At 40.8% G+C, this 12,483-nt stretch overlaps 1 protein-coding gene across 1 annotated transcript in view; it reads right to left on the bottom strand.

Moving 5' to 3' along the window:
- Positions 1 to 12,483, bottom strand: part of akap11 (A kinase (PRKA) anchor protein 11) — a 64,653-nt gene that overhangs the window by 8,411 nt on the left and 43,759 nt on the right. Inside the window, 2 exon segments of the mRNA XM_080204141.1 lie at positions 7,935 to 7,981; positions 11,022 to 11,105. Coding sequence (XP_080060267.1) covers positions 7,935 to 7,981; positions 11,022 to 11,105 — 131 coding nt within the window.

The following is a 12,483-nucleotide window of genomic DNA, read 5'->3' as shown; positions in this document are numbered from 1 at the left end:
TATACCTTCATGTTACACTTTTGTTATTTGTGTAAAAGATGTATGTAAAATCGCTGGCTCTAACTCAAGCCTCCCTGATGAGCTCAATGCATTTTATGCCTGTTTTGAGCAAGAAGTCAGTGAGAGCATGCTGTCCTGGAAGCCCTGGATGAACATGTATTTGGGGTCACCATTGCAGATGTCAGAGCAGTTCTCAAAAGTCAATCCACGGAAAGCAACTGGCCCAAATGGGGTACCGGACGAACGCTCAGATCCTGTGCCCGATCATCTGGTGGTTGATACCAGCCACCAATTCGCAGACATCTTCAACTTCTCTTTACAACAATCTGAGGTCCCTATCTGCTTCAAGAAAACGACCATCATTCCAGTACCTAAGAAAAACCAAGCAGCGTGCCTTAATGCTATTGGCCGGTGACTCTGACATCCATCGTTATGAAGTGCTTCAAAAGGCTAGTCATGGCACATGTTCGGTACAGGCTTGGAAGGCCGAAGGGCCTGTTCCTGTGCTGTAATTTTCTTCGTTCTTTGAATCAATTCCAGCCTCCCGGATCACCACTACAATTTGCCTATCGCCGCAACAGGTCCATAGCAGTAGCCATTTCTCTGACCTGGCACTCAACCCTGGAACACCTAAACAACAAGGCCACCTATGTCAGACTCCTATTTATTGACTACAGCTCAGCCTTCAACATCATTATTCCCACAAAACTCATCTCCAAACTCCATGGCCTGGACCTCGGCACCTCCCTCTGCGACTGGATCTTGAACTTCCTAACTCATAGATCACAATCAGTAGGGAACGGCAACAACATCTCCTCCACGATTATAAGAACATAAGAAATAGGAGCAGGAGTAGGCCATCTAGCCCTTCGAGCCTGCCCCGCCATTCAATAAGATCATGGCTGATCTGTTGTGGCTGAGTTCCACTTTCCCGCCCTCTCCCCATAACCCTTAATCCCCTCTCTTATCAAGAACCCATCAACCCGCTTCTTAAAAATATTTAGCGAGGCAGCCTCCACCACTTCAACGGGCAGAGAATTCCAGAGATTCACCACCCTTTGAGTGAAGAAGTTCCTCCTCAACTCCGTTCTAAACCGCCTCAACACCGGTGCCCCACAAGGTTATGTTCTCAGTCCCCTACTACATTCCTTATAAACCTATGATTGTGTGGCCAAATCCCCCTCCAATTCGATTTTTACATTTGCTGACGACACAACTGTAGTGGGTTGGATCTCAACAATGATGAGACAGAGTACAGGAATGAGATAGAGAATCTGGTGAACTGGTGCAGCAATCAATAATAATCTCTTTCTCAATGTCAATAAAACGAAGGAGATTAAAATCAACTTCAGGAAGCATAAAGGGGAACATGCCCCTGTCTACATCAATGGGAATGAAGTGGAAAGGGTCAAGAGCTTCTGGTTTTTAGGTGTCCACATCACCAATAATGTGTCCTGATCCCCCAAGCCGATCCTTTCGTTCAGAAAGCGCACCAGTACCTCTACTTTCTCAGAAGATTAAGGAAATTTAGCATGTCAGCTACAACTCAACAACTTCTACAGATGCATCATCAAAAGCATTCTTTCTGGTTGTATCACAGCTTGGTATGGTTCCTGCTCTGCCCAAGACTGCAAGGAACTACAGAAAGTTGTGAATGTAGCCCAATCCATCACACAAACCAGCCTCCCATCCGTTGGCTTTGTCTATATTTCCCGCTGCCTCGGCAAAGCAGCCAGCATAATTAAGGATCCCATACCACCCCGGACATTCTCTCTGAGGCTCTCTGAGGTCATATACCAAGAAGAACAGCTTCTTCCCTGCTGCTGTCAGACTTTTGAATGGACTTACCTTGCATTAAGTTGATCTTTCTCTACACCTTAGCTATGACTGCAACACCACATTCTGCACTGTCGAGTTTCCTTCTCTATGTACGGTATGCTTTATATAGCAAGAAATAATACTTTTCACTGTACGCTAATACATGTGACGATAATAAATCAAAGGGCACTCACACCCCTCTATACTGCAGTATTCAGCAATCTCTATTTAAATCATATTCCGCTTTTCTACTCTTCCTATCAAAATGGACAATTTGCATTTTCTCACATTATAATCCATCTGCTAACTTAACCTGTCTATAACCCTTTGCAGACTTTATATCCACCTAACACCTTGCTTTCCTACCTATCTTCATATCATCTTCAAATTTAACTACAATATTGCCAATCCCTTCAACCAAGTCATCAAAAAGATCAGGCTTCAGCACTGATCCCTGTGACATTTTACTAGTTGCAGTTTGCCATATCCCAGCCAGTTACTGAAACCAGCAAGGAACATATATCACCCCAAAAGCACAAGTTCTTATCTTGTGTAGTAAACTTTTATGTGGCACCTTATCGAATGCTTTCTAGAAATACAAATACTGTTTATCCATTCTGCTTGTCACATCCTCAAAGAGTTCTCATAACTTGGTCAAACCTTATTTCCCATTCAGCAAAAACCATGTTATTTCTGCCTGATTGCAATCTTATTTTCAGAATGTCTTGCTACTTTGTCTTTAATAAAGGATTCTAGTATTTCTCCATTGGCACATGTTAGACTAACTGGCCTGTAGTTTCCTACTTTCTGTCTCCCTCCTTTCTTGAACAGAGATGTCATATTTGCTGTTTTCCAATTCTCTGGGATGTTCCTAGAATTCAACGAATTTTAATATGTTCACATCTCAGCAGTCACTGCCTCTAAAATCCTAATATGAAGATTTTTCAGTCTTGCATTCAATTAGTTTGCCCAGTGAAATGTTTCTCTTGCAATAATGATTGTTTTAACTTCTTACTTCCCTTATGTTTCTTGATTTACTACTATTCTTGGGATGTTTATGTCATCTACTATAAAGACAAGATCCAAAGTAATCGTTCAAAATATCATTTCCTCATTTTCCGTTCTCTAGTCTCTCTCTAAGGAACGAATTTCATTTTTGCTATTTTTTTTCTTTATACATACGTGTAAAGCTTTATTTATTTCTTGCTAGTTTCTCTCATACTCCAATTTCTCTATTATTTTTCAGTCATCCCTTGCTGTTTTCTAAAATATTCCCATTGTCTGGCCTACTATTAATCTTCGCAACATTGCACACTCTTTCTTTAAATCTGATACCATCAAAACTTCCTCGTTAGCCACAGATGGCACATTCTTCGCAGAGTCTTTCTTTCTCATGGAATATATCTTTGTTGAGATATGAAATATCCCCTTATGGGCAGCACGGTAGCACAATGGTTAGCACTGCTGCTTCACAACTCCAGGGACCTGGGCTCGATTCCCGGCTTGGGTCACTGTCTGTGTGGAGTTTGCACATTCTCCTCATGTCTGCATGGGTTTCCTCAGGGTGCTCTGGTTTCCTCCCACAGTCCAAAGATGTATGGGTTAGGTTGATTGGCGATGCTAAAAATTGCCTTTAGTGTCCTCAGATGCGTAGGTTAGAGTTATTAGTGAGTAAAATATGTAGGGACATGGGGGTTGGGCCTGGGTGGGATTGTGGTCAGTGTCTCTGAATGGCGTCTTTCTGTACTGTAGGGTTTCTACGATTCTATAATTCTTAAATTTCCCCCACTGATTCTCTGCCATCTGACCTTTTAACCTATCTAGCCAATGCTATTTTCATAATGACACTAGTTATGGACCCATATATCTCACTCTGAAACGGAATGTGAAATTCTATCATGTTATGCTTTTTCTTGCCCATGAGGTATTTGATTAATTCTGTCTCATTGAACGTTAACAGGTTCAAAATAGCTTGGTCTCTGGTAGATTTCAGAACGTACTGTTCTAAGTACGCATCCCTAATAAATTCTATGAACTCATCAACTAGGCTACTTTTGAAAATTTGAATTGTTCAATCAATATGAAGATTACACTCACCCAGGATTATTGCAGTATCTTCCTTGCAAGCCCCAAATATTTTTCCATGACTTACCTGTCCTACTGTGTAGCTACTGTTAGGGAGCCCATGAACAACTCACACAAATGAATCTTATTCTTTGCTATTCCTCATCTCTAACAAATTGATTTTATAAATCATTTCTCACTATTGATTTCATCTATTTTTCCCTTCTGTCCTGAAGTGGCAAATACCCTTAAATATTCAGGTCCTAGCACTGGTCACCTTGCAACCACGCCTTGGTAACGGCTATTATATTCAGTTATTTGTATCTGTGCTATCAATTCATCCATTTTGTCACAAATGCTGTAAGCATTCAGATAAAGTGCCTTTAACTCTTTTAACAGTATTTTTAAAAATTCTGACCTTATTTGCTGCTGCATTCTTATGCTTTGTCACACAGCTGTTATCATTACTCATATCCTGCACCTTGTCCTTTCACTTAAACTTTTCAAATCTCCCCTCGCATGAACCTTCCCCCTCCTCCCTGACCCACTATTTAGCTTAAAGCCAACTCCACAGTCTAAGTTATACAATTTGCCAGGACACACGTGCCAGCACAGTTCAAGTGAAGGCTAGGAATTCTGGGCAAGTAACTCACCTCCTGACTTCCCAAAACTAGTCCACCATCTACATGGCAGAAGTCACAGAAAGGACATAATTGCATTGGAGAGACTGCAAAGGAGAGTTCCAAAAATGTTGCCAAGGCTTGAAAATTGCAGCGAAGAGGAAAGATTGGATAGGCTAGGGTTGTTTTCCTCAGAAGAGGCTAAGGGGTGACCTAATAGAGATGTACAAAATTATGAGGCCTGGATAGGGTAGACATGAAAGACTTGTTTCCCCTAGCTGAAGGGTCAATTACCAGAGAGCAGAGATTTGAGGTAATTGGTAAAAAGATTAAACAGGGCATGAGGAAAAATTTGTTCACCCAGAAGGTGATAGGCAGCTAGAATTCACTGCCTCAGTTGGTGGTTGAGGTTTAAATATCAACTAATTTAAAAGGTACCTGGATCCGCATCAAGTGCTGGAACCTGCAAGACTACAGACTAGGTGTTGAAAAGCGGGATTAAAATAAGTGGCAAGTTTTTTTTTGGCTAGTGCAGATAAGATGGGCTGAATGGCCCTTTCTGCACTGGAGCATTTCTATGATTCTAAGTCTCCCCAAAATCTGTCTACAAATTGCAAGGCACAAGTCAGGGGTATGATGGAATACTCTCCACTTGCCTAGACAAGTGCAGCTCCAGCAATACTCAAGAAGCCTGACATCATCCAGGATAAAGCAGCCCTGCTTGATTGGTGCTTTATCCACCAACTGCAACATACATTTCCTCCACTACTGACAGAGTGGCAGCAGTGTGTACCATCTACAGGATGCACTGCTGCAACTCACCAAGGCCCCTTTGACAGCACTTTCCAAACCTGCAATCTCTACCATCTAGAAGGACAAGAGCAGTAGATACCTGGGAACACCACCACCTGCAGGTTCCTCTCCAAGTCACTCATCCTCCTGACATAGAAATAAATCACCATTCCTTCACAGTTACTGGGTCAAAACCCTGGAGCTCCCTCCCTAACAGCACTGTGGATGTACCTACACAGTAAAAAGTCTGACAACACCAGGTTTAAGTCCAACCGATTTATTTGATAGTAAACTATTTACTATCAAATAAATCGGTTGGACTTAAACCTGGTGTTGTCAGACTTTTTACTGTGTTTACCCCAGTCCAACGCCGGCATACCCACATCACGATGTACCGACACGTCAGGGTGGCAGCAGTTCAAGAAGTCCGCTCAATACCACCACTTAGCCAGCAATGCCCACATTCTATGAAAGAATGTGAATATCCCTCCAAGCTGCACACCAGCCTGGTTTGAAAATATATCACAGTTCTCACAGCTCCCTACCCAAAAGTACTGTGGCAGCAGCTTCACCAAATTGTTCAAAAAGGGAGCTCATGATCGCTTTCTCAAGGACAATTAAAGATGAGTAATACATGCTGGCCTTGCCCATACTTCCAAGGAAAATAGATATGAATTGTCCAGTGAAGATATCCATCTGTACATTGAGATATTATTTCCATTCTATAATCTCTTCACTATTAACAGATTCAAACTCAGAGGGCTGTGGCCTGTGGAGATATGTCCTTGGCTACAACAACAGGAACTAAATGACAATCCATCAATTGGAGTAATCACTGGCCACAAAAGCAAGACAGGCACATCCAATATACTAATCAGAGTGTCAGTGCCAAAGTAGCTACAATTCTTTGGAGATGTACAACCCAGAAAAGAAAACTGAAACAGACAAGTCAGATGGAACTAGGGCAAACTGGGAAAAGGACGGATAAACCTAGTAGAGCTACCTCATACAGGAGAGGCAAATGGACAGATCAGAGAACTGTTTCACACAGAGAGGGGAAAGAATGGACAAATTAGATGTAATTACTAGATGCTGGGTGGTTAAGTGAAAAGACCAGGCTAGGTGACAGATCAGCCACTGAATAAAGCACAATAGCTTTCTTTCTCTTCTTGTGTTTCCAGAACTGTTAAGGGCAGATCAGAAAATTGCTGCATAGAAGGTTGGTAAATGGAGATATCACTTATAACTGCTGTACAGTGTTGGAATGGACTCCCCAGTAGATCATTTGCCCCTCGCAGTGGCCAGTTAATGAAATGAGTATCACGAAGGCTGAGGGATAAGGCAATTGTTTAATTTGTAGGAGGCCTCTCACTAAGCCTGAAATATCTGATGGCCCAGTCGGCAGTTCCATCAGCCCCCCATTCTCTCTCTCTCTTTCCCCCTACCATCTTGAAAGAAAGATAGCTAAGGGGTGACCTAATAAAGGTGTTTAAAATTAAGTAAGCATTTGATAGAGTGGATACAGAGAGAATGTTCCCTCTTCTAGGGAACAGCATAATGAGAAGCCATCAATATAAGATAGTCACTGAGAAATCCATTAGGGAATTCAGAAGAAACTTCTTTACCTTGAGTGTGGTGAGAATGAGGAGTTTGTTACCACAGGTGGGTGGTTGAAGAGAATTGTACAGAAGTATTCAAAGGAAATCCAGACAGGCATGTGAGGGAGAAGGGAAAAGAGGGAACAATGCTGGATTTAGTAGAAAAAAGATGGGAAGAAGCTCGAGTGGAGTGTAAACACTGACATGGAGTGGAGAGTCCAAATGGCCTGTTCCTGTGCTGTCCATCCTATATAAATGCTATGAAACAAGGGCACTGTGTCACGGTGCATGCTTAAATTTGAAAGCCATAACTTTAAAGGGTGTCTGACAGGATGAGGTGTGGCTAGATCAACAGTAAGTAACAAAATATCTGCAAAGAGTCAATCAGTGCATTGTTGAATGGCAACTGAAATTTAAAAATGAAACTAAATATGCAATTGAATGGGTCGCCATAGAGCTAATATTGAGTGCTGGGTAAGAGAACGTTAGTTTCATCTGACAACATGCACTGGCATCAGAGATGTCCCCGAAGAGACACCAATCTTCATGTGGCTTCCTTAGACTGTTATCCACACCTGGTTAAACAGCATTCTGGGATGGACACCAAATCAGGAAGGAAAGATCTGATTAACCAATTCCATCATCTGGGAATTCTGAGTTACTTTTTGAAATCATGACTTTGTTAGTTGTGTTAATAAATCTGGTATTGTCCAATTTGGTAACTGGCTTGCAGCATGCACCTTACTTATGTGAAAAGAATAAATATTTGCAAAGCTATGGAGAAAGAGTGAGATCAATTAGGTAGTTTTTTCAAAGCTGCAGGATGGGCCAAATGACTTCCTTCTGTGCCTGGAGATTGTGTAATAAATAAGTTGCATGCGGTTTACATTGAAGAACTGCTAATGCTAGTTATTTAATCTGTGCCTTCAATCTAGATGAGTGGGCGCCGCAAGGTTTGCACACATCTCAGTCTTGTTAACATTTTCTCTGATGCTTGGCTGATAGCAATACTTTGGGATAAAAACGTAACTTCATACTGTACCTTCAGAATCTTCTTGCACCTCTTCCTCTTTGTCTTCACTATTATCGCTACATTCACAGAGAAGAAATAGGCCATTTAGTGCTCACTCCAATTTAGTGGCTGCTTTGATATAGTTCAAAGTGTTCAGAATTAAAATTAAATGAGAGGTAAAACTAATTGTTTAATATAAAAAAGCAGTGAAAAAGCTAGACACATACATGCATTTCCAACTAGCAAGCAATTAGAATCTGAATACTTCTCACGCTATTCCACAATTAATGGTACCTCATATCTGCAGTTTTTTTTTGTGATCTGTACTTGCTTCTAAGCAAGATAGGTGCCAGGTACAAAGCCTCCCACAATTGCTTTGCAACACTGTGCACGCACAAAGATTCAGTTAAACCCTTCTGGAGCAATTATGTGACTATGCAGTTCTAGAATTACTGTTCATTTCCTCCAACTTGCAAATACTCACTTCTCAAGACTTAATTTTTGTTAAAATGTCTCAAAATATATATATCCAAATAAAAATAAAATTCCAAAGGTCACCAATCTTACCAAGAACATGTTGTCTCTCAGTTAATTCCTTTCTGATGTTATGCTAATCGAGGTGATGGGGAATACCACAGGGATCAGTGCTGAGGCCTCGACTATTTACAATTTATATCAATTACATGGATGAAGGGTCCAAGTATAATCGGTGCTAAATTTGCTGATGACACAAAGATAGCTGGGAAAGTAACTTGCAAAGCGGACATAAGGAGCCTGCAAAGGGATATTGATAGGTTAATATATTAATATATTAAGCAGTCTGTACTGCTGCTGATGAGGTCTACCTACAAAGGTGTGATGATGTGTTCATAAGCTGCACATTCCCTAATTATCAGTGCTCATCCACTGGTTGAACTGTGTCAATTCTCACCAACAGACTCAGCACTGAAATGACTGCAACAATGCCAACTTGCTGCGTTTGCCCACTACTTGCCCACAAAAAACAATGGGTAAAGTTAAAGCTGGCGTATACAGAAATAAATACGCTATTCAGTGTGGTGATTACTGCTGAACATCCTAGGATGTTGTAAGCGCTGAATCCATTTCTTTGGAAGAAACTTACTGTGGGTGATTTGAAAATCTTTTGAAAACTCTGTCTCTGTTATCTCAGACTAAATCCAATTTAGATTTCTTGCTTGAACTCTGCATGGCTCAGTTGAGATTGTTCAATCTGATTGGTTGAACCATCTCATTGTTCCTTGCCCAATTTACAGTCAACACAGATTAGCAACTGAGGCTGTCATACTAAGACAACTTTGAATTAGAGTAAATGTGCTCAGCAAAGCCCAGAGAAACTGTGAGCAGCTGTCAGTGAGGTGAAAGGAATCTGTTGGAATTTCACAGTTAACAGCAAATCATTGCCAACTCTGTGCTAAATTTTGAGTTTTCATGCATTAGATTATATGAATTCACGTAACAGAGCTAGCTGAAAACTTTCAATCAGTTTGACTCGGGCTGCATTCAAAGTATATTCCACAGATACAAGAAACAGTGCTCAAATCCAAAGGGAAACCACCATGTGATTTCCAACTTGGGAATTTTAATAAGTCAATGTTCAGGAAACTGCTGAGGGAGAAAGTGAGATGGGAAATATTCAACTGAGTCAGATAAAACAATGCAGCCACTGTGGATTACAAAGTGCCACCTTGTTTTGAATATGTGGGGCAGCACAGTGGTTAGCATTGCTGCCTCACAGCTCCAGGGACCCGAGTTCGATTCCCAGCTTGGATCACTGTCTGTGTGGGGTTTGCACATTCTCCCTGCGTCTGCATGGGTTTCCTTTGGGAGCTCAAGTTTCCTCCCACAGATGTACGGGTTAAGTTGAGTGCCCATAGTGTCCCAGGATGCATTGCTTAGAAGTATTAGCTGGGTAATTGTATGAGGTTAAAGATAGGGCCTGGGGTGGGATTGTTGTTGGTGCAGACTTGATGGGCTGAATGGCTTCCTTCTGCACTGTAGGGTTTCTATGATTTAGCCTGAAGACATCACAGAAATGAACCATTACTTTTGTAACAAATATTATTGGCTGGATTTCTTAATCAGGGTTGTGCAAAAACCCTGCGCAACTCATGTAAGGAATGACACAAGAACACCTGGGTAAATTCATCTGCCTTGGGCTCTCTATAGGGTCAGAGAGTGGGTTATAATCTAGTCTTAAGTCTCCTGCCCTGGATTCCAAGTCAGAGTACAGGTTTGTTGAATAAGCCCAATGAATATAGTCGTTATTCAAGTAATTATTTGGTAGTATAAATATTAAATATTGCTGAAGAAAGAGACATGCTACCTAAGCTTTTCTTTCTGCACTCTCATCAGGATAGCTCACAAGAACTAGAGGATAGCCATTGCCTAAGCTGGTGTTTTGTTGAAAAGGGTGCAAAATATGGATATGTTCCTTCTATCTGCAAAAGACTGTGCTCTGTGTGTGAATACATGTTGCTTCTAACATGTGTAGGCGAAGCAGATTGTGAGCTCGACTAATAATCTTAAAATGGGTTTTCAGTAGAATTCTTAGCACAAACACAATTGTTAAGGAGGTGTTGAACAATCACAGAATCAAATCTAATATTGGAGACTTGGTTCTGAGTCCATGGCCATGCCTTCATCAATCAGCACTCTCTCCTCCAGTACTTTGGTAATTTCTTGTGAGCTACCCTGGTGAGCGTAAGTTGAAAAGCTTGGATAACATTTCTTTTTCAGCAATATGCAATTATTATTCATGCCTGTCTTATATCATACTGTGCTAATGAAAGGCTGAGCCATTAAATACGAAATACCATGAGAAGTAAGCTAAATGAGAAATCAGATTGTGCAAAACACCACAAGTCTCTTGAAGAATTAAGTAAGCAGAAGCATTGAGAAAGAAAGTAATGATTTATTTGAAGGTGATATCAAAAAATAGTTTTAAGTTTTACCACATTTAGAATTTTATAGACCTGTCTAAAGGCCTTTATTATGTGCACATGCTACTTAAGCGCTTCATGTCCAAAGCCATGCTCTCATGCATCAATTAAACTTCCTAACTCTAACCAATTTTCATAAATCCTAGACTAGACCAACCTGTCTGATGGTGGAAAGGATATATTCTCCTCATATATATCTCCTTCTAACCCCAGACTGCTCCAGCTACTGCTGTTGCCATTACTGCCAGAAAGGGGAAAAAAAGGCAGTGGACATTCAGTAACTGACAATTTCTCATTCCCTCTCCCACCACCATTGCTTGGTCAAACTATGCACATGTAGCAACTCAAGAACAGATATGGCCCTTTTCAGGTTGTTGACCCTGTACTCACATGCAGTTCAGCAGGTTTCTTCCATGTCAAGTATTCAAAGAACAGATACTTGGAATATTTTGTAAGGGCAGACAGGCAGCTCTGGCTATGTTTGCCATCTCAGGGCTAATGAGGAAGAAAATTAAGTTATAACACCCTGGTCCCGATTCACCATCTGCTGATCCTCCTGTGTCAATGGGCCTGGATGCTAAATTTGGTAAACTCCGGATTACCATTTTTTGTATCAATTTTAACTCTTTTCTTTCGATGACCTATTTCTTGCACTACCCCTCGAGTTCCAAAAATAGTATAAGCAATTGGAGCAGAACTGACACGTGTTACTATGTTCAGTCAAAAATAGTAACCACAGATGTAACACTATGCCATTTAGATAAGAAATACTGGCTACTTCTTTTCTTTAGAGGGTGTAAAGATATCAAAACAAAATGAATTTTCCATTCCATTTTAGCACATTGAAAACTTGTACTTGTTACAGTGAAGGCAAGAGACATACACCTTTAACTATGTTGTTTAGAAAATTAATTCCATGAATGCTTTTCAAAATTATTTAGTGAACACATTTTATATATCTAATCCCTTTCATTCTCGGCAATAATATAAAATTAAGTCATAAAATGAAACTGCTTCACAACTTCATGAATAAAAAAAGCAATCTATTTATTCTAGCACAGAAAAAGCCATAATCATGTACAGATATTTCTCTGCACTCTTGGGATTGCCTATCAGTCCTAGCGATCAATGGCAGGCATTCACTTTGTGATTGGGACATTGCCTTACAGCGTCACAAGGTGAATCAGACCTCAAGCATCTACTCCCTGGTCAGGGTTCAACACGTGAACCAAGTTAGGGCTGATAAACACAAGCAGGTTTACAATATCGCTGACTGTCTTAAAACTTTTCGTTAAGAGAAAGTGAGGAACCTTGCAAACTGTGAAAAGTGAACTGCCAGTGAAAGTGAAAATAGAAAATTAAGGGGCGAGGTGTTACGACGATTAAGAAACTGCTGGTTTCTCTCCATCTTCCCTATTTCCTCTGGTGAAAGAGTGTAGGACATGTGACCACAACCTAAAAGTGAGAGCTGGGCCATTCAGAGGTGATGTCAGGAATGCATCCCTTTAGACAAAGGGGAATGAAAATCTGGAACTTGTTCCCAACAAGCTGTCACGGTTCGGGCAACTGAAAATTCCAAACTGAAATTTAAGAGTTTTTAAAACTTAAGAGCATTAAGG

This window comes from Carcharhinus amblyrhynchos, chromosome 15, assembly GCF_965287045.1.
Source record: "Carcharhinus amblyrhynchos chromosome 15, sCarAmb.v2.hapA, whole genome shotgun sequence".
Lineage (NCBI taxonomy): Eukaryota > Metazoa > Chordata > Chondrichthyes > Carcharhiniformes > Carcharhinidae > Carcharhinus > Carcharhinus amblyrhynchos.
The sequence above is the reverse complement of the archived record's forward strand: the minus strand, read 5'-3'. Positions and strand labels throughout refer to the sequence as shown.